This window comes from Anthonomus grandis, chromosome 12 (genome assembly GCF_022605725.1).
Source record: "Anthonomus grandis grandis chromosome 12, icAntGran1.3, whole genome shotgun sequence".
Classification (NCBI taxonomy): domain Eukaryota; kingdom Metazoa; phylum Arthropoda; class Insecta; order Coleoptera; family Curculionidae; genus Anthonomus; species Anthonomus grandis.
The window spans coordinates 26,161,804-26,186,336 of record NC_065557.1 but is presented as its reverse complement, the minus strand read 5'-3'; the positions used below and the strand labels follow the sequence as shown (position 1 = coordinate 26,186,336).

General features: G+C 32.3%; 1 protein-coding gene across 1 annotated transcript in view; it reads right to left on the bottom strand.

Annotated features, from left to right (window-relative positions):
* Positions 1-24,533, bottom strand: part of LOC126742833 (uncharacterized) — an 88,020-nt gene that overhangs the window by 47,201 nt on the left and 16,286 nt on the right. The window contains exons 2-4 of the mRNA XM_050449637.1: positions 24,203-24,390; positions 23,863-24,143; positions 20,323-20,455 (exon numbers count right to left, since the gene is read on the bottom strand). Coding sequence (XP_050305594.1) covers positions 20,323-20,455; positions 23,863-24,143; positions 24,203-24,390 — 602 coding nt within the window. The remainder of the gene's footprint in view (positions 1-20,322; positions 20,456-23,862; positions 24,144-24,202; positions 24,391-24,533) is intronic.

Here is a 24,533-nt window from a genome sequence, read left to right as displayed (position 1 = left end):
TTCATATACGAGACTTTTCATATGCCCCCAAAGAAAAAAATCTAAGGGTGTCAAATCTTGTGAGCGCGCTGGCCAGGTGACAGGGCCTCCACGGCCAATCCAGCGCCTTCCAAAATTTTCATTTATAAACTCGCGGACAATAAGTGGAAAATGAGCTGGCGCTCCATCGTGTTGTAGCCATAAGTTCTGTCGTATATTTAGGGGCAGATCATCTAATAGTTCTGGCAGTACATTTCTTAAAAAAATTAAATAAATATTTCCCGTTAAACGAGGAGGCAACATAATTGGACCAATTAAGCGTTCTCCAAAAATGCCGGCCCACAAATGACCGAAAACTTATGTTGATAGCTGCTAAAATGAATACCATGGGTATTCATCATCCACCAAGGGTTTTCCTCATTTTACACATGATTATTCTTAGAATTAAAAATGCCTTCTTTTGTAAATAAAGCCTTTTGTCAGTAAAAAGAACATATTTTGGAAATTGAGATTCTTCTGTACACCAGTCAAGAAACCAATGGCAAAAATTCACGCGGGGCATAAAATCATTGGGTCCTAATGATTCCACCTTTTGCAGGTGGTAGGGCCGAAGAAGCTGTTCATTAACAACGTTCCATATCCTAACATGATTTACATGCATCGCGTCAGCAACTGCTCGAGTATTTACTGATGGGTTATCTTCAAATCGCTGAAGCACTTCTTCTTCAAAATCTGGGATTCGGATGTTCCTTTGCGCGCCATTATCTTGGCGTTTTATTTTAATAGAGCCAGTCTCCCTGTGCCGTTGATTGACCCTTTCAAAAAGTGTGTGAGCTGGGATTCGCCTTTCGGGAAACCACTCTTCATATAGTCTAGAAGCAGCTCTACCATTACATCGAACTTCCCCATAAATGAAAAGCATATCGGCGTATTCAGCAAAAGTGTAATCCATTACTTAACCGTAATAAAAAGGGAATTAATATCATGTAAAAAGTACTGACAGTGACAAATTTTAAAAATACTGACAGTGGCAATGAATTAGCATTATTATTATTATTAAAATAATTAATTCAAGATACAGCATCTTAGTTTGGTTTTAGTCAATTTCCACAAAAACGGTGATATTTACCGACTTTTACTAAGAGCACCTTTTTTTATGTAAAAAGTATAGGAACTTCATAATCTAATGTACAAACCATGTTGGGCCAGAATTAGTGTTGGGCAGAATAGGGCAATTACCAATACCCAAGAAAATAATTGATTTCAAAAATACATAAGCAGCATATATACATAACCCAAAAAAATCCAACCCTATATATCCAACCAAAGAAAATGGTAAAATTGGATTATTTTTGGGTTAATATTCTGGTTTGATAAATAGCATCATATTTCTTAAATTGCCCGGGCATTGGGCATTATGAATAATCGCCATGTAATTACATTGTTCATAACATACGAGGACCGTCCCACTTCAGTTGGCCCAATTGAAAACTCTTAATAATTTCTGTTTAAACCCCCCAAAAAAAAAGACAAATTTTATAGTATTATATAGTTTTAAACAAATAATAAGCTTTACTTACTCTATAAACACAACAAAATGGGAAAGTAAACTCATTTATATTGAACATATATTTATTTTTTAAAACAGTCGCAATTCTTTGAGGCATGGGGTTTATTAAGTTCTGATACTACCCGTGATTAAAACCATCCCAAATTTTTTGCTAGTGGATTTCAGACCTAATGAATAGAACCCTTGTATATGCCTAAAGAGTTAGAATAAAATAAAAAATAGAAACAAGAAATTTATTTCTACTATTTAAAATATGATTCAAAAATTTATCAATCAACCAAAATCTAATTTTAGAGATAACACATAATGCTTATATGAGATACTTTTTGGTATTGTAATATTGTGGAATATTCGATAAAAGAATAATAAATTAATTTTTTACTAAGCGGGCCAACTGAAATAAGACGGGGCTCGTATATATTTTTAGCAGAAAATTTTACATAACAAAATAATCATAAATAAATGATAGTAAAAGTATTTACATATAAAGATTATTTAAACAATCTTTATCAATATTTTTTATTTTATTTGTTTAAACATTGACTGAAGAGGCAAGATTTAATTTTCAGTCATTGATTAGATACGATATGTATTTTGCTATGCGGCTTCTTAGAAGTTTGTTTTTCTCTCGTTTGCTGGTATTTTTCAGTTTCCCATTAAAAAACTAAAAGAATTTTCAAAAAACTAAGTGAATTGTTTTTTCTCTTCCTAGTATTAGTACATCCCCGATAAGCACACTCGTTAATTTTGCTTGAATTTGACATAATTCAAAACAATAATAATACAAAATAATACGCCAAACATGCAAAAACTCCCTTAGACGATGCTGGCGAGCTCCGCTAAACAATAATGAGACACAAACGGCAAAAAGATTTCCGCGCGCGTTTGAGCGTGGCGCCATCTAACCGCCGCGCGCTTTTTGGGTCACGTTTTTGCCCGTAAATATGCGTATCTTCTCGCCTCTTCAATCAACGCTTTAATGCTTTAAACAGGTTTGAGTTCGCGTTTTTTATTTCCTAGACACAGGATGAAAGAGAAAAATCTCAACATATACAACATATACCTATCGTTTCTGCTGTAGCACTTAAAGTTTCTATTATTATAATGTTTCCTTTTTTTATGATTACCTATATTTTGGTTTACACTGCCAGAATAAAAAAAAACTATTATTTTATTATAGAATTACATCTGTTTGTTTACTTATTTTTAAATACACACCATATATTTAAAAATAAAAAAAACAAATAGGTATTTTTTTAAATTTAATTATTTTATACAATAACGCACACTTTAAAAGTAAAAAACAATTTAAAATTTGGATTGGTATTTTTATTTAAGTTGCATTTTATTTTTCAAATGTTGGATGAGTAATATAAAGTAATACTTTGATAAAAAAAAATTCAAAGAAATTATCGATTAGGATATTTATGTAATGCATAAAAAAGTAAAGACGATTTTTTTTCTATTTATTTTGACAACAAGCAGCATTTGACAACAAAAATATAGGTTGTGAAAGATCAAGCAAAAAAATAATAATTTGGAGTTAAGAAATAGTGTGTCCCAATAAATAACTGAAGGTAATTTCTCAAAAGTGATGAACCAAACAGAATTTTGAAGAGCGCATTTAGCCAACGTATAAAACACTATAGCGCATTGTCCTAAAAACTTTACATAAGGAAGAAAAACAAACTGATTGATTTTTTTAATATTAGCTTGCACAGCCACAAAAATATTCGAAACGTCCCATTGCAAAAACCCCATCTACTGAAAAATGAGTTCCGTCACCCCTGCCTATTTATACACAACTAAACTCGATCGATACTCTACACCCTAGCGCCCGCCGTACGCTACCCCTTTCAGTCAAAAGCCATGTTGCCAAATTGTAAGGCAACGAAGTCTGAGAGCAGATGCGAGGGACATTTTCAAATTTGCCGACTGTACCAAATTTCATAAAAATGTCATACAATATTGTTAGATACAATAAGTTATTATTAAAAAAACCTAAATTTTTTAAAAACTTTAACACCCTGCATATCATCATTAAAATCAGATAATAGTCCAGGCATGGGCGGAATAATCAGGAGGATATTAATGATAATTCACCTTTTTATTGTTTTACCCTTACGACACATAATTAATCCAATCTTTAAAACGGAAAAGGTACCAGAACTCTTTAAAGTCTCCTTAATAACTCCAATTCATAGCCAAATGCCTAGTTAATAATCTAGCCAAATTATTTGAAAAAGCATTAAAGGATAGACTGATACATTTTTTCAAGCAAGCTAAAATCTTATCGTCTAGACAATATCGATTTTGAGAAGGAAGAGGGACCACCGATGATATAGTGGCTTACCTCAGAGATCGCCAAAGGCCTTGACGACCATGAAAAGGTGACAGTGGTTTTCATGGACCTTGTTAAGGCTTTCGACAGTGTCTCACCAAAACCTCTTTGATGTTGAACATTATGGAGTGAGAGACATTGTGTTGAAAATCGTTGAAAGGTATTTATCCTCAAGAAAGCAATACACCAAAGTAAATAACAACTTAAGTACCCCAGAAATAAACTCCGGGACAAAATTATCGCCCCACTTGATTTTTATAGTTTTTTTTTAATAAAGATAAAAAAAATTAATAATACGTATTGTTAACTATGCATTATTTATTAACCAAAAAAATTATCGTTTTGCTAATTCTATTTAACAAAACGAGATTTATAAAATAAAAAATACAAAATATAAAAGATAGAAAAATAAAACAATAGAAAATAAAACTAGACAAAAACGTAGTTTTTGTCTAGTTTTGATTTTTGTATGAGAAAAGATATATAACTGTTTTAACTAATTTTTATGTTTATTTAAATTTTCTTGACAAAATAATCAGTGGTGTGTAAAATATACTAAGGTAATTTAATAAACTTATATTTTATAATCACCCTGTATTCGTTTAAAAGTATCTTAACCGCCCGAGGATTATCTTACATCCTTGAAAATCTATACCCTAAACATAAATAATAATATAAGCAGACATTGAGAGAGACCCAAAAAAGTAAAAGAGGCAGTGAGTGCTAGCACTTCGGCTTATAAAGAGCCATGCATATAAAGTGGTCATAGCTTACCAGGTGTAGTGGTGTTTGTCCACTAGGTGGATAATAGAATGGTTGTGATTGTTTTGTGCACAGGTGAAATCATGTCGACATGACTTAAATTCTTAAACTCCCGAACTTCCTTTGAAAAACAATTTATTAATTAAAATTACAATAAGTATATGCTACATGAATAATGGGCTACAATTGACTATCTGAAAAATGGCAGACACAATGGTTTTGTTTCGGGAGAACTGCAGGGTCAGCATCTTGGCTTCTGTGTAGTTTACAGGGTGGCTCATCACATAACTCCTCCCCCCTAAGCTTCAACTTAACGGGCTAAAGTTGAAGTGGAACATCTCCTAGGTTGATCTGTTCTGGAATCTTGGGCTTCTTTTGGCATCTAGTAGACTGGAACCTTTTATAGCAACAATAGCTAACTACAATAGCAATTAAACAATAAATAAATATTGTCCATAAATTTGGGGGTTCAATAATCGACTGTTCTGCCAAGGGATTAAAGGGTGGATTCTGCAAAATTTGAAAGCTTGATTTATCTTGGACCGTTGGTTCTTCGATTGTTGGCAGGATCATTGATTGGTTATTGAATATTGGTTGATTAATCAGTAAACGTCCTTGACTGGTCTGCATTTCACAACTTCGTGGAATATTGAAGAGGAAACTGCCTTGCAAACGAATAGACTCAATGTGATGAGTGCAATTAAGGTTAGTAACCTCGGGTTCGGGAAAAACTCCAATCAATTGGTTAGTTTCATCAATAGGTAGGACTCTGGATCTTGTCACAAGAACTTGGACTTTTTGGCATGTGGAGGTGTTTTTGTTGTCCAGTGCTCGGATCTCGCAAGGTTCATTGACTCCATTTTCTTTGAGGCTAAGCCTTTGACAGATGTAGTCTTGAGGGGTAGCTTTCTTGCAGGGCTTGCTCGTAAATGCATGGTAAAGCTCATTTTTTAGCGAAAATTTATTACGTGGAACAAGCGCCTTAAATTGACTCCCATTAAATATTGGTACAGAATATACATGATAATATTTAAAGTCAAAAGCTTGCATAACTGGGACTCTTAAAAAGTATGTTATTTTGTTGTTAGAAATATAACATTCAATGTCAATGAACTTTTGAATTATAAAAGTATTTTCTAATGTTATTTTAAATGGTAACTTATTATTATCTAGCCTTTTTCGATCTTTAAAAGTTCCTTGTATAATTCGTTTGTTTTTATTATACTAGGATGCATGAGATTCATTTTTGCAAAAGTGATGGAATTCTCGATATCCTGTAAAATCGAATTAATTATTTCATAAAGATTAATTAACTGATCAAGATATTCTTTAATAGTAAAATAGTGACCTTCAGAACCTAAAATTAGCGAATAAATATCGTTAATTTTATTTTCTAATATTTTTTGATTACTTATTATTTTGCTTACTGTGTCATTAAATTGGTCAATGACATCTAGAGATATTGGATTTTGTTTTGATAAACCGTCAGCTATTTTTTGCTGATTTTGCTCTAGTTGTTTTATCAATTTTTCGTATCTTTCGCCGTCAGATGCATCCAAATTACCACTTATTGATTTAAAGATGGGCTAGGTTCCCCATTAATTAAACCTCTTTTTACCCTATAATTTCGTAAAATTTCATGAAGTTTTATATTTACTTTATTTCTAATTAAGTCTAATATTTTTAACTGGTTAAGACTATCATTCCTATAATATTTATTACTCTCTAAAACTAAACTTAAATTATCAGATTTATTATCTAACTGATCTATTTATAAAATTAACGGATTAAGATTAAAATAATGTATTAAGTTATAAGTCGATTCTTGTATTTTAGCTAACCCTAATTGTACAGGAATTAAGCCAGCATGGTACTTAAGTTTCTTATTTCGATATCGCCGGTTCCTTGGATTCCCACGGTGAACGTGAGTAATCTAAAAAAGATAGAAACCTACTTATTCGGAGTCGCTAAAAGAAAATTTCTTTCGCGGTCGCTTTAAATTGTTCATATGCATCTTTTTGCTAACATCTGTAGAAACTGTTTTCTGAGCGTTATCAGTAGTCTTTACGAATCGTTGGTTTTCTGAAAACGTTTGCAGTTTTTTGTCTTCTATGATTTTTAATATAAGCCTGTTGATTTGGTTGGAAAATTTCGGGGTCATCGCGATTTTTATTTCGATTTTTAATAACGTGCTCTTTACTTTGATGTAATTTTTCATTAATTCGAGAGTATAGCAATTTAACTTTATCTTTATGAACATTGACATAGTCGCTAATCAATAATTGATCGAGTTTAATGTCGAAAGGGCTATTTTCTGATATATGTCCACTAATTATATCTACCGGTTTTAATTTAGTTACGGAATGGATCGTATGATTATAAGCAAGAATTGCATAAACCATTTTTTTAATAGCTGGTGTTTTTAGAAATCCGCTCGCATTTAAAATTATTATATGTTCTAAAATTGTAAAATCGTTCGATCATACCATTAGAATCAGGATGATTTGGACAAATAAAATGAATCTTTACTTTATGCATATCAAGCAATTCTGAGATTAAAGAGTTTTTAAATTCAGTACCATTATCGGTTATTATTTGTTTGGGTACTGAGTGGTGGGAAAAGAAATTTAATAAACAATCAGCTACTTCGACAGACTCGGCTGTAGAAATAGGATACGCCTGCGCATATTTAGAGAAAGAATCGATTATTGTCAAAAACTTAGTTTTTTCAACAGTAAAAACGTCCATATAAAGTATTTCAAAGTTTATTAGCTGTAGGTGTTATATTCATTTTAACTTTAACAGGGTGACGTTCATATTTACATTTTTGACAGATTTCACAATGATTTATATAGGTTTGTATTGATTTTTTCAAATCAAGCCAATAATATTTTTCTCTAATTCTACGTTCGGTTTCTCGATGATTTGTTTTTGATTTGTGATAATTTTTTATTATATCTTGTATATCTTCTTTGTGAGTTACGTCGATTAATTTGCTTAAACAACGTTTTAATTTTAAAGAGGGCCACTTAAAAGTTTTCCTAATTACTTCACAAAAAGGTTCGAAAAAATCAGGGTTTTCGAAATACAGATGATATTGTATTCCCCGTCTTACATAATCTTTAATAAAATTTCTAATATAGCTATCAAAATTATTTTGCGATATCTAATTCGCTTCTTTTTTTCAAACAAAATTTTAATTTTTGGTACCGCTGGAGAATGCAAAACGACAGTAATAATTTGATTTAAACCATAATTAACTGGAGTTTCTACTATCGGTATGCCGACTATAGAGTTTTGTTGTTGTTTTGTTTTGTTTGTTGACGCAACGGACATTGGTCTGTACCGTTGCGTCATCATCATCGTTATCAGGGTTCGTGATATTAATGTTAGGTTCAGCAGGTTGAGGGCATTGCTCTGTCGGGTCATGCTGGACAGCCAACGAAATATTGTCGACGTCAGGGTTTATATTCTCCTCGGGAAGATTCTCAGTCTCTTGAAGAGTTTTATTAAATTCTTCGATATATTTACATAGATTAAATTGTTCGTCAGTGTCGTTCACGTGAATTTCTATACGGGAAAGGGCATCCGCATTAGTATTTAATTTGCCTTTTTTGTAATATATTGTATACTTAGTTATATTCGTCTAATTTTATACGCCAACGTAATAATTTAGACGATGGGTCTTTTAAAGAGAAAAGCCACTGTAAAGGCTTATGGTCCGTAATTATATTAAACTTACGCCCATGTAGATACGGTCTGAAATATTTTGTTGCCCATACAATACAATACGAAGCTCCTTTTCTATAGTTGAGTAATTGACCTCATATCATTTAACGTATGGGATGCATATGCTATGGGTAAATCGTTACCTATAGGTCCTTGTGAAAGGACGGCGCCTAATGCAATATTAATGGCGTCTGTAATTAAATTAAAAGGTTTGCTAAAATCCGGGTATTGAAGTATTGGGTCATTTATTAGTAAATTTTTACAAGTTTCAAAGCAATTAACAACTCGGTATTATGAGTTATAGTAGCTACCTTTTTCAGACATTTCGTTAAAGGTTTTGTGAGCTTTGCGAAATTATTAATGAATTTCCTGTAATAACCTAACAAGCCTAAGAATCCTTTGATTTGTTTAGTCGTTTTAGGTATTGGATAACTTTTTATTGCTTTAATTTTGTCGGGATTCGGTTTAACGCCTGGTGAAGTCACAATATGTCCTAGATAGGCCACTTCTTTTCTTTAGAAATTCGGATTTGTTTAATTGTAATTTAAAATTTGTTTCGCGAAGTCGTTGGAAAATTTCGCGTAACTTATCTAGATGTTCTTGTAGAGATTTAGAATAAACGATTACGTCATCAATATATACTGCACATTTTTATTTTTGAATACCACGAAAAACGTTATCCATAGCTCGTTGGAACGTTGCGGGTGCATTTTTAAGCCCGAAAGGCATACGCAAAAACTCATAATGACCATTTTCACAGCTAAATGCAGTTTTTGGTATGTCTTCTTTTTTCATGGGAATTTAATGAAAACCACTCGCTAAATCGAGGGTTGAAAAATAAATACATTTGCCTAACTTATCCAAAACGTCTGCAATGTTTGGTAACGGATAGCGCATGTCAATAGTGACTTCGTTAAGTCTTCGAAAGTCAATTACGACACGCCACTTATGTTTGCCGCTGGAATCAACCTTTTTTGGAACTACCCAAATTGGTAACGACCAGGGGGGCGAACTGGGTCTAATAATATTTTGGTCAAGCATTTTCTAAATCTGTCGTTGGACTTCATCCTTATGAATATAGGGATACCGATAACTTTTTGAATAAATTGGGGTCTCATCCGTGGTTTTTATTTCGTGTTTTATTTCGCTGGTAAAGGTAAGAGGGGTATTTTCGTCATAAAAAATATCAGAGTATTCTTTACATAATTTTAAAATTGCATTTCTCTCCTCTTTATTCATATGATCAGTTCGAATTGAATTAGTGATGTCGATATTATGATATTCCATACAGTCATCGATAAGATTAAAATCAATTGATTCTATTTCTTTTTGATTAAAACGTTCTACTTTAATTGGTACAGAAAAGTCTAAAATTTCTTTTTCTGTTGAACGATTTAAGATTGTAGTAATGGCTACACCATTTTTAGCAATAGAAAGACTTTCTGGAATTTCACAGTTTCCAATACTTTGATATGGTATAATTATTTCACCATTTTTGATAGATGTTTTAATTTTAATAACTTGTTCGCATCGGAGTTCTACAGTAATTTGATTTAAGTTTCTTTTAGTACTTTGAAAAAGCAATTAAACTTTCGAGTTGGGGGTAAATAAATATCCCTTACCAAAATCCAAATTAGCTCTTAGAATTTTAAGATTATCTACTCCTAAGAGTCCGTCGAAAATATCATGAAATTTAAATAAATAAAATTTCAAGGGTACGGCTCTGGGTAAATTAAAAATTTTAGATGATTTAGAGAATTAAAGTACTATGTTTATGAGCTGACATTTGATTTCCGCATGACACAATAAAAGGCTCTTCTATAATCTTTTTCGCGTAATATTTAGAAGCTAAATCGGGGTTAATAAACGATCTAGATGAACCACTATCGATTAAAAACTTAAGATTCTGTTCTGGAAATAAAATGTAGGGTAATTTACTAGCAGTAATTAAATTGTAACTTATTATAGGTGCTGCTAACTGTTGATTTTCTGTTGAGGCTCTATCGTAAAATTTTCTGATGAAGTTTCAGGCTCTGGTTGTACATCTTCAGGCTCGTAAACTTCGTATTGAGATTGAATATTATTTTCCCAAAATTGGGGCTCGTATTCTTCATCATAATAATTATCAGAATAATTATTATATTCGTCCCAATAGGGGCTAAACTCAGTATTATACAATTCTTCGGATATAAAGTTTGGTGGTCCTGTTTGTTTAAATATATTATTTGGTCTTTTTTGAAATTTATTTTGGTAATTATTACCCTTATAAGTATTCATACTTTGATTATTTTAAGAAATATGAGATACTTGTCTAGAATTGATACTCATAGGTGTTGGTCGCGGGAGATCTCTCTCTCGGATCTGATTAGGTCTAAATACGTTTAAATTTCTATTCTGCAGTTTACCAAAAACCTGAGAGTTTGTTGATAATGGTCGTTGGGGTAAATTCCTAGGTCTAATTGGAACAGGTTGAGAAGGAAAAGTGTTTTGTCTTGTGAAAAAATCATTTGAGGCTGTAGAATTAAAATTACTATTGTTTAACTGGGGTTGTACATAATTATTATTTGGGTTATGGGTTTTAAAGTTTTGGTTATATTGAGGTTTATTTAATCTATTATTATTTTGAAAATACCGATTATTATTTTGCTGATTAACAAATTGAAACGCTTCTGCCAGATTTTTAGGACCCATACAAGGTATATTGGTCCCTAACGGTTCCCTTAAACCGGACACAAAAGTTCTTAAGGCTAAATCTGAATACATATTTCTTTTTAAATTTTTTGCAATATCTGTTTGTTCATGACTATCTACATAGGAACAGAGTTATTTAAAAGATGAGGTACTTTATCATAATATTGGTTTGGATTTTCGTGACCAGTTTGCCTAAGCATTACCAAGTCGCGATTGAGACAAGCTTCGTCTCTTTGGTCAGCGAAATTTCGTTCTAAAGTGAGTTTTAGGTCATTGCCAACCAATTTCCCTATTAACGAATTACCTAAATAAGTATTTTGAAACTTAGTTGGATTTGTATAATCATAAAAGTGTTTTATAAGACTTTCACAATTTACAAGATATCGATTTAAATCGTTGGGGTTCCCATCAAAATTCGGAACACAGTTAAGATATTCTGGTTTAAAAGTAGGCATAATTATTGGATTTGAATTAAGTACTAAATTACTAGGAGTATTATTTAATGTTGAGTCAACTAAAGCCGTATTAATATTTAAATTATTTAAAGTTACGCTCAAATCCTCTTCATACGACATTTATATTTATATGAGCTGAACTTACATAAAAAAGGCGACGGGCATCTCTATAAGGGACAACTTCAGCTATTGCCTCCTTGCGTGAATGGACGATACTTCAATCACCGATGAACCTCCAATGGTGTGCTGCTAAGTCGTAGATCTGCGATAAATCTACCCAACACCTCCACAGAATTTTCACCAAGTTTTAAATAGTCCGATAAATCGTTAAAACGAACGTGACAATCGATAAATCCGTTCGCGCCGTTAATCAATTGGACTTCGGACTATCCTACCGACTGCGCCACTTAAATTCTTAAACTCCCGAACTTCCTTTTTAAAAACAATTTATTAATTAAAATTACAATAAGTATATGCTACATGAATAACGGACTACAATTGACTATCTGAAAAATGGCGGACACAATGGTTTTGTTTCGGGAGAACTGCAAGGTCAGCATCTTGGCTTCTGTGTAGTTTACAGGGTGGCTCATCACATAACTCATGTGAGTAATATTTTATATTATTGTTGTGTAAGTCCATGGCTAGAGTTTTATGGTATACCAGAGTTTGTCGCTGTTTAGCGAGGTATTACCAGGTTGTGGTCGATTGTGTAGCAATCGACAGGGATGCGTTCTGAGCGCGCAGTTCCTTCGAATTGGTCTTGTGAGTTATAGAGGGCCTTAACTTGTCTTCTGGATTGACACATTTGGATTCTAAGATCTCGGTATATGTTATCTTAGTTTCCGAGTGTTGAGATGCTTACTGCTTAGCGGCAGTGGAGCGTCTGGGGTAGCCTTAACTATTTTAGGGGATACTAGCTAGTCGTCAAAGAAAGAAGATATATATGTAAATTATTAGCAAACATAAAGTAACTAAATTGATGGTTGTTGGCATGACTGAATCAAGAGGACCGAGGTTCCCCGGTGAGTAAACTTAATCTTTATTAGATGGGTCAGTACAGTAAATCGTAAACATTTTTGTTTCATGGTACTCTTAATCTCTTGCTGTATACATGGTGGAGCTCGCTAAATAAATTGCATTGTCAATACTCACGTAAGTTTAATTTTAAAATACCCAAATTTTACAGGTGCGATAATTTTGTCCAGGAATTTATGTAAAATTAGCGTTTCTTAAGGGAATATAATGGGACCTATTCTTTTCATTACCTATATAAATTCATTACTTGAACTAATTTTAACTTCTTGCAGTATTTCCAGTTTATAGGGATATAACTTATGAAATTTAAGTACCTTTCTGATTTATTTATGCCAGCATATTTGAATATATTATATATTATATATTATATATTATATATTATATATTATATATTGAATATTTAATTCCTTTTGAAAATTTAATTAAATAATATGAAAAAATGTGGCTTCCTTGATAATCAGAGAAGAATGTTCTAAAATGTAATTTTCTATAGTATCATTGAAAAGCATTTTTCAAGAGCTTCAAGATGATGTATCATTTGACTTTGTATCTTTCTATTTAAGATGTTAGGGCTGTATCTGAGCCTGTCCAAAGGGGTCACCCAGTATACACTTTCCATTATAATAGTTAGATGCCGTATTGGAATTTTAAAATTTTAAATTGCTCTTTTAATTACCTGTTCGACAGTGTATCACACTTGCATTTCCAACACGTAATTTGGGTAATAGCTCCGTGAGCGATAGAGAGATAGGTATATAATATTATAGGAGTTACCCTAAATTCTCATTCGAAATACAAGATACCTCATTAAAAAGGTAATTAAAAGGGCTATTCAAAACTTCAAATGGGCAATACAGCGCCGACAAAGAAAAACAAAGTTGATGATGGCTCTATAAAGACAGAACCTCGTATTTTAAATTTATAGTGTCATCGTATTTTTATTTTATTACGATTAATGACAAGGTTATGCTCTTTTGAAAATTGATTTATTAGCTCAATCAACAAATCAGCGTTAATAGTTAGCTGATACAGCCACGTTATCAAAATTATCAGAGTTAAAATAATGTATGTATTGAGTGTCATTAGCATACTGATGTATTTCAGAATCTTTAACAAGTTCTGGTAAATCTAAGGTATATACAGGGTGTTTCAGAACTATCGGATCAAACTTCTGGGGGTTGTTCAGTGCAACAGAAGAATCCATTTGAGTATAGGAACCCAAGTCTGAAAATGCGTCACTACGCCACTACGGCCCTAAGACGCGTTAACATTTATAAAAAACATTAACTACCTAAATAGGATCTGCTGCATTTATTTTTACCTTTTGTACATGATACCATAACAACAATTGTTTAAAATCAACGCTTATCAACGTCAATTGTCAATGTCATGTTTAAAAATTTTATAGCTTACAATTTTTAAACATTTATTGCTAATGGAAAATTTTACCAATCAAGAATTGGCGGATATGCATTTGGCATAATGAGCAACAAACTGCAATGCATTGTATGCATTGCAGGTTGTATCATGAACGTTATCCCGAACGACAGCATTCTGGATACAAAAAGTTTATTACGGTTCATCGGCGGCTCGCTGAGACAGGCATGTTTAAGACCAAGATGCATGATACTGGTGTTGCTCGAACCGTAACAACGGTCGAATTTGAAGAAGAAATGCTTCAGCGAGGTGCCGATGAACCATCAAATAGCACACGTGACGTCGCTAAGAATATGAATACGAGTAACGCTTCTGTCTGGCGGGTACTACACGAGCAACAACTCCACCCTTACCACTTCCAGAAAGTTCAAGGTATGACTGCACCCGATTATTATCCTAGAGTTCAATTTTGTCGATGATTTAAAAAAATAACGTATATAAAGGGTGTCCCATTTCTGACTATTGCTCTTTCCGAAACTATACGAGGTCGGAATTTTGATGCTTATTCTAAATCCTTTTACAGCGTTGCAAAATATTTATTACTTTTAATTACAGGGTGATTTATAAAAAACGCCAAATTTTGTTTTAATTAATATTTCCAAAACTATTACTTTTAAAAACTTACTTTTAATTACAAAGTTTTATAATTTTTTGTGCTCTACAAAACCTTTAATTGTTTTTTATGACATTTGGTATCTTGGCAACGGCTATCAACTTTTTTTTTGAATACGGATCTGCATTTTTTTAAACTTATTATGAACGCATTTTTGATTACCTTGAAAATGATATATTTCATTCATGTTTCCCAACGTTTCAACGTATTAATAACCATCATCAGGAATTGTTCCTTAGTGCAGATCTGACTTTTTTAATTGCTAAAAACTTAAATACTTCTAAGTGTTTATTCATTTCCTCATTATTTAAAATTTAATAAATTAAAAGCTTAAGCTTATTAAACTAGTGATTATTTGTATTAAACCCGATGAACCCTAATCTAAATATGTTTTAATATATAATAAATTTAGTTTTAAATTATGATACTTATTGATATTATTCATTTAATTTAATTGACTGTGACACTAGTTGAAATCTGCGTTGCCATGGTTACCAAACAGAAATAATATTTTTGACAGAAGTCATCAAGCTTCCGCGCCAGATTTTATTTATGTTAATATTTGTCGGATTGGTAATAACGGTCCTATAAATTGGCTCGCAAGATCGCCTGATATAACACCCATGGATTTTTCCATATGGGGTTTTATTAAGAACCAGGTTTATTAAACTATGCCCTAAAATTTAGAGGACCTAAGATTAAAAATTTCAATTCATTCGACAACATTCGAGAAAAAATTTTAACCAATGGGCGCAAATGCTTATAAAATAATGGTGGTCATTTCGAACATTTAGATTATTAACAATTTGTTTCATAATTATGTACATATTATTTAATATCCTTTATTTATTTTAAATAAGTTCTGGATTTATTTTTGTTCATTATTATATTGTTTATTAAAAATAAATTTGTTATAAAGTTGGCATCATTGTTGTAATATTTACTTATGCACTCAATATGGATGGCCCCTTATTGCAGTCCCAGTAGGTATTTATATAACAATTATTTGGCAACTTAGAAGCCTAAGACTTACCTGCCAAATATGCCTATAATTAAAGCCTCCAAATATGACCCCACAAGCACTTCGTGAGCCTGAAAATTCGTGAGCCTGAATTTTCTGAACTTGAGGGGGGAGGAGTTATTCATAGCGACTTATCTATTGTAACCCTTGACTCTTAAGATTATGATGATTATTTGTTTATACATTTACACTATACATGATATTAATATTGTTCTAGCCCCTTTTTTTACTCTCAAAATAAACAAATAAATAAATAACGCCTTTATTCAAGTATTTCTTTGTACATACAATGCAAGTTTAGCCTCCTGGCGATTCTTCCACTCAACCAATTCGCCAGATATTAAGTTCGTCATCTTTAAATGTTAACAGAGAATGCTTTTAAGAGATAACGCTGAGGATAAAATAGTTTTAACCAAACATAACAATATAACAATGGAGTACATATCTACATACATTATATCTGTCACTAAAAAAATCCTAAAAATCTACTGCAGATCTAATCAATACCTCTTGTACTTAAACCTTAAATACCCAGTATTGCATGCCTCAAGGCTTAAATTGAAGGGGTAAATTATTATATAAGTTAACACAATTATAACTGAAGCTCTTTTTAAAAAAAAAAAGTAATCTAGAGTAATACTCCCTCGCTCTCGTAAAGAGCGATTGCGATGCACAGCCTCCCTATAAATTAGTTTTTTAAACAAATATACAGGTTGTTGATACATATTAGTTTTATAGAAAATAGAGTCAAGTTAATATTATATCAGTTATCATACTTAAGCCAACCCAATTCTTTTATATTTTCTGAGAGATGATCAAATTTTCTTAATTTATAACACAATTTTTTTTTGGTTTTTTGAAATTTGAAAGGTGTCTGCTTGCATATAAAAGCTTCGTTATCACATAACTTCTTTTTAGTAAAGATTTTAAATGTTGTTCAAAATTAAGCTGTACATCTATACACAAACTCAAATTTCTATCACAGTTAGCAAAAGACAACCGAGTATTTTCAATCTTAATATTAAGTTGATTCATGAGTATGCCCCGTTTCTTTTCAGAACAAAACAGTAACATTGTGGGTTTTGCAGGATTAATTGTCAGATTATGTTCTGTTGAGTATTGCAAAACATAAGATAAATCTGAATTTAAAATTTCAGCAGCAGCATCATCACCTTGTGACACTCCTGAAATAATGTTTCTACTCTGCGATGTCTCACCACCTATCCTAACTACCTGCCTTCGACCTGTTAAATATGAACTAAAGAACAGTTTTTCAACCTCCCCAAAACCGTAATATGATAACTTGGTACACATCAACGCATGATCAAAGGCTTTAGAGTGGACTATCAAAATCAATATAGCGGTCATTTGCCTATCTTGAATGTTTACAATGTCGTCAGTAATATTTAGAAGTCCACCTGTTGTACTATGACTAGCTCTAAATCCCGATTGATGCACAGGAAAAAAGCCATTTGTATTATAATAATCAGCAATCTGAACATGAACCACTTTTTCCAGAACTTTTGATATCACAGGAAGCAGACTAACAGGCCTTAAATCTGTAAAACTGACAGGATCATGTTTTTTAGGTAGTGGGGTAACAAGAGATTCTTTCCAGCAATTTGGGAAATGACCATGTTCGAGACAACTATTGACAATATGAGTTATATATAATATTATTACATGCAAACACAGTTTCACCATCTGAAGTGTTATCCCATCAATACCTGCAGCATTTGAGGCAATACTCGTCTTTCCTATTATTTTAATCATTATCAGTATAATAAGAAGTAATTTTAAAAGTGTAGTTATCTGATACATTGGTACGTAAAACAACGCTAGCTAGTGTGAGTCCGTATATTATATCCTTTACCGGTTACCCCGACATTTTCCCAAAGATAATTAATTCTGTTTGTTTAGAACTAACGATACTTCAAAGTGGGGAAGAATGATGCAACAAAAGACAATAAATAATAGTAACAGTATAGAAAATAATAAATAGAGGCAATTTTTTGAATAAAAATTTATATTTGTCACAAGCTCTATAATCGCCGAAGTATTCCTCGCCGGCGTGGAATGTAATGCCTATTTTGATGTCTAATTTTGATGTTCCCGGCGAGCACCTATGTAATGCCGATTAACGAAAAGTTGCATCATCTTTTCTTTTTAATGGCCATTGGCTCTTTAGTTTAGGTAAATTTTTATACATTGCACCTTTTAATACGTATGCAAATTCTCTCCTAAGTAGCCCTATTTATTTCTGGTTTTGTGATAAGCTTTTTAGTTAAACTGTTTTGAAGTACCTTTCGTGTTTTTTTTTATGCCGATTGAAATTAGTCAGCTTATGGTGCTTCGTAGCCTTAAAAAAAAGACAATGAAAGTCTCAAATGTTGCGGGCTTTGGAAGCAATCTAAACCCCCGCACTAAGGCTACTGTCATTTTAATATTCAAACAATGATTTATTTATTCTGGTCTCAAAAAGTTCAAAGCCAACTTGTCTAAATATGCATTTAAAAAATTATTAATATCGCTACAACTTTTTCTTCCTTGGTTTAGGCTATTAGTGTAAATAAACTTTTTTATAAAGAAAATGAATTTTGTTTTAATTTATGTAAAATTTCCATTTAACAAAAGTATATTTTTTTGCATTTTCTCAAAAACGCGATGTTCAATTTTTATGACTTAAACAGACTCCTGTATGTATTTTAGGGTATCATGCTCTATTTAACCGGTTTCATCTATATTATTATGCGTCATTATAATAATATAGATGATTATTACTAATGTATTAAGTCCAGAAATTTATCCTGTCCTAACCATTAATTTTTTTATTAACATGAAATTCTATATACTGTAGTGTTTTTACCGATAGGGGTGAATTAAATACTCGATTGCACAAAAATAGTCCACTAATTTATTCACAAACTTGCACTAGTATGTAAATAAATCTAAACACAATCACTTACGACTATTAAAAGTATTTATTTTCAACGCATTGATTTATTACTTTTTATGTCTGTTATGACTTAAATGTTGCCTCTTTCTCTCCCTAAGCTTATTTCGGAATATTATATATTAGAATCGGTTCCCCTTTTGTAACTGGATTTCTTGTAGAAATACAAATGAACGGATTTCTCTAGAGAGCAATGTTGGTAATTATAACAGCACAGCAGAAATTGCACATCTGGAAACCTGAAGACTATTTTTAACATGCTTCGAATCATCCTCCAGTCTAGGTCATTGAGATGGCATGCAAGTTTGGGAATTGCTTGGCTGCTTAGATTCTCGGCAAGTAATTCTTCCTTTAGAGAACACAAAGCATCCCAAACGTTAGCTTCTGATGTAACGCCTCTTTGGTATGTGCTCTCACGCGATGTGTTTTAGCATAAACCCTTCCGCCTCTTAGGTAATAAAGCCAAACCAAGTCACGGTTGTTATACATCTGGTCTATGGCATTGACACCATATGCGTCCTTCTTTCGATCGCTGGCATCTTAATAGAAATGCGCACTTAATTATGAATAAGATGCATTCTCCTACGCAACTCACTGACGTAGGCCTCTCCGGCAACATCTGTTCCTGGCGTTCAACCAAACTTCAGATCGCATGAAAGACGAAGTTCCCTTTCTATTACTATTTGAGCCGGTAGCTCGCCTGTGCTTTATTGGATGGCCGATCGATGAGCCTGCATGAACAAATGAAGACACCTATCTCAGTCTTTTTGGTGTCTAAAGAATACTACTACTGATGCGTTGCAATCTATTACATGCTATCTGACTAGGAGTGTAATGCAGTAGTTCTCTTTTTATAGCTTTCAAGCGTCTTAAAGGGGTTCTGGAATATCATTAATTAAAAATTTCGCCCTTGGCCCGATTGTAGCTTCAAGGGTACAGCAAATTGGAAGATCCATTCTTTTATTAGGACATTGGCGATAGTAGGGGCTTTCTGGTTTTGTAGAGGGTATGACTCCACTCATTTGCTGAAGTAGTTTATCATGATCACGATTTAGTAATTCCCTGCTTCTGATTCGGGAAATGGACCAGCAGTCAATAGCAATCCTTTAAAAGGGACTTTCCACACATTATACTGACGCATCAAAGCCTTCTGCTTTATCTGCGATCCATTCTATGCCATACATATAACGCATTTCCTATACCAGTACTACCAGTCTGCCTTGCTATTTACCTAGGAAAATCTTTCCCTTACTTTTCCGTGGATCTTTAATACTCCAAAATGTTCTCCTGACACACTGGTATGGATTTTATGGATTTTTCCTATCAATTTCGACATTTAGGCACAACGATTTGCCTTTTTTCCTCTTTGCCATTGTGGTCAACTATTTTCCGCCGTCTTCCAAGTTCCATTATACCCAATATGAGTTGACAATGGGAGAATACTTGGCAACTCATCCCAAGTTGACTTCCTTTATCCAGGTTAGGACTATCTGGATATCGGGCTCTTCCTCTTGATCAAGAGATCAAGAGATCAAGAGGAAGATCCCAATATAGATATAGAATAAGATCCTCATTTTGCCAAGTATCATCGTCGATGGTGGTTCTTAATAACTTAGCATTTTTCTTCTCTGCCTGCTGACAATGACAGGCAGGATCTTGTTGCTATGGTTTGCTGAAGACAGGTCGACGACTGTCTTTTTGCATCAACTTGTATCGACCTTCCTTAGTCTGACGGGAGTGGAAGTAGCGCGTTTTAGAGGGTTTGTTTTTACGTTACCTGCTTTGTCACGTTTCCACTTACTCCAACTTCCGCTCCTGGCGGCTACGTCCTCCAATCGTTTTCCTAAACATGCGCTTGATCGATACCTTAAAGTTTTTCTCTTCTATTTACCGAATTCAAGGGGTCGTGTTAAGCTTACCCGTCTCTTAGCTTTTCTTCAAGCTCACTTTTTAAATTGGCATTGTTTCCAAAATCTTTTCTTCCAACCTCGCATAATAAAATCACTCTTAGTGTGGAAGAGTTTTCTTCCAGTATTGCAGAATTTAGATTTAGATTCCAATTTGGCACAATTTTGTAGTAATTTATTTTTTAAACCATGCAACAGTTAAGCATTACAACTTATATCGTAAAAAAACAAAGTTGTCTGGGTCATCATCGTCTTCTTCAAGTAGTACGTTATGAAGCCGCGTCCGCAAGTCCGCCTTATTTTACTATATTTTACTTTGTACCTTTTCAGGTCAGCAACTTTTAAATCCACCAGCTTTGGCATTTTCACACACTTTGATTCAGTTCACTATTATTTATATTTCATCAATATCCCGCAGACTAACGTTTAACTTAAACCCTACCCCTGACACCAATGAAACATTTTTACCTATCGTTATTGCGAATTAAATACTCGATTGCAGACTAATTTACTCACTACCCTACTAAACAAGATCGCTTTGGAATACTAGAAATAACTATTTTTATTGTATTTACTTATTACTTTCTATGTCCGATTTAAATTTCGCGTCAATATTCCGAATCAAACTTGGACTAAGTCGTCAGCAACGACGGAGCTTTTAATATACTCCAGGTGAACGCTGTCCGGAAGATTCTCGATAAATTTTCACGCGTCTCGAGAGATGTACGGTGTGCTCGCTTGTGTCATTCCAGAATGACGAAAAACAGGTGGTACCTGCGGCGTTGCCAATATCGTTACAATATTAAAAATAAAATAAAAATATAAAAAAAAATAAAATTCTTTGAACAATCTAGAAAATTTGTGGATATTATAAAAATAAAGCGCTGGTATTACTATATAACGACAACAGCTGGCAATGACATGACATTGCGGTTACAAAGTTGTTAGTAATAATATATACAGTGTGAATCTGTAACTTGAAATAAATTCAGTAGTTCATGTACTTTTTTTTGCTCCTCAAAAAAATCCTCGGATCCATTGACTAGTATGTTTAGTTGCGCCCTTTGTTATTGAAAACAAAGTTACAAATACAGTGTGTTCTAAAAATTTTTAATTGCGTATTTTTTAAATAGCGTATCGAACTATACATACGTGAAAAATTTTTGTGTGAATAACCGTTTTAGATAATTAAAATAATGTTTTTTATATAATATAAATAATAAAATCTGTTTTATTCAAAAAGTTTTTTAAAATGTTTAAAATGTAGTCCACTCTCCATTCAATATTATCCTAAACGTACTCGCAAATAATTTTGTTATAAGTTATAAGCAGTTATGCAAAATGGGAAGGCGCACCATCTTGTTGAAACTAGATATTGCTATTTGGCATATCAGCTTCTATTTGATCAAAAAATAAAGCAGCTAGGTTTCGAATTATTTCTTCTTGTAAAAACTGCAAAATCTTGCATACATTTACTTTCTCTATGTGTTGAGTATGGTCTTGCCTCATCCAATATAAATTTTACTTGTGCTTTGATTTACTTCTCCGTTCAGCATAAACGTTGACTCGTCAGAAAAAATATATAATATATATTTTATATATATATTATATATTTTTATATAATAGATAAAATAATATTTAATATATATTTTTTTTATATATATTTATATATATAAAAATATATAAAATATATAATAAATATATATATATATTTATATTTAATATATATTAGAATATTTTCTGTTTTAGCAGTATTATTCTGCAGTAGTTCCATAAATTGTTTGCAAAATTCCATTCTTGTATCAAAATCCTCTTCACTGAGTGTCTGGAGAATTTCTAGTTAAAATGGATGAAATTTCTATGCCTTCAGAACCCTTACTACTGAAGACTGACTCACTTCCAATTCGCGCGTAACTTGTCTAGTGGAAATGTTAGGCTTTTCTTGAACGGACGATTTTCATTGATCTCAGATTTACGAGAAATACTTGTTCTTCAAAAAAACAACTTTGTTTGAGCTCAACTTGTGCTCAGGGGCAAGGGGGTGTTTTGTTTACAAACATATTCACCGATTCTCTGTTGCCAAGTTTACACACATTTTCAAAAGAGGAAATTTTCACCTATATATTAAGACATATATTAATGTTAATTTAACTTGATTGGGATTAGATTTTGGATTAAAAATAAAAAATAGAAATAGATCTTATTCTAAGCGCAAAAATAACACCTTCAAAAATTTGGAATCGCAACACCGCAAGCAAAAGTGAACTTGCGGAATGTTATTTGTCAAGCGGCTTTGTGTTTACGTTTGGCACAGGTGTTTTTTTCTTTGATTTTTGCTTGAAAATGAAAAATTTCTCATTTGAGTATTTTTGTGAACTGTTACGATGGTAAAAGCTTGTGCCATTTATGCTGCACCATGAGACAAAGGTGTTTCAAGCCGACCTTTTCACAAGTAAATACTAACATCATATCAAGGGAGAACCGCCATTATAAACGTAGAATAGGAAACATAGAAATAAACCTTAATAAAAACTTATTAAGAAATCTATAATAATTATAAAATATTGAATTTCCATAAAAATGCTTTTATTAGATACCTTTACTCTATGAAGTACGTTAAAAAAACGCACCAAGAGTTCATAAACGGTAATAGTGTTTATAATTTAAACCACAATCTATTATAATTAAATATTTGTCATGCAAATAATATTATTTGACGACGTCACTGGTTCCGTCACTGATTTCTTGTGTAGGAGAAATCAACAATGCGATCGAGCTGCTTTGCGGTGTTATTGCCTTTTTCTCTAATATACGTTATCTGCATTCAATTAACTTTGAATATTGACTTCTTTATAGAGTTTCATATTTTATTAAAAAAATGCTTCATATTTTATTAAAGAGGAACAGTAGTATTGTTTTCTGCCTGTCAAAATAACTGACAAATTTTTATGATATTATGAATTGTTTTTTAGCTATTTTTACATAAGCATTTGGCATCATTGCATCAGAGATGTTGCAAGCAAACAAGCTGCCCAAAGTTCCGTGGCAATAATTCTAGCTCTTCAATGTTCTAAGAGGTTGATATTTAGAAAATCATCGATAACGTCATATCATATTTTGGGACATATTTTATGACTCTATTTTTAACTAAAAATACTAATCGACGGGTCCGAGGATTTTTTTGAGAAAAAAAATAAGTATATGAACTACTGAATTTATTCCAAGTTATAAACTCAGACTGTATTTCATGTAGTCAAATTATTATTAATATTATAACATACCTGAGTCATATATGATGTAATGAAAAAAGTTAACAAAACCAACATAGTAATAGAGGAGTAAATTAAGCAGTAAATAATAGGATACAAAATCCATCCTAGTATTATGGGTGCATTAAAATACCGTATAAGATCCATAATTGGAAACATATCTCTATAATAGCCAAAACCATTAAAAGGGACAAAATATACAATACTTAATATCTTGCAGCTTAAAAAAATTTTCTTTATAAGTCCAATTTTAATTTTCATCTCTTGCTTTGCCTCCTTTGGAGCCCACTCTTCCAACCAAAAGTGGTTTTCAATGTAATAGACTGTCATTCTAAAATATTCTGATTTTGCAATCACTTGAGATATCGCTACAACTGACTTAAATCGATAGTTACTATAAAGAATAAATTTCTTACAATAAATAAATTATTACTTACTAAATATGAATTAATCGTCACAGGTATATAATTACAGAAGTAATTAATGTCGCGAAGAGTACATAATCTATAAATAAACCATATAACTTGCGTAGAACTAAAGAATGCTGTTATTACGGCAACTGAGAGTTTAATTCTGTTTTCCAGCAACATCTTAATCATGCGGTAGGTAATAATACGGATATTAACTAAAACATTTAAAAATTAAATGTACAATTATATTGTACTGACATTACTAAGTATATTTATAAATATTCATTTTTACATTTAATATATTTTGTCGTCATTTTGTTGTTATATAGGTTAAAGGACATAAAGGTCGGTGTATTAA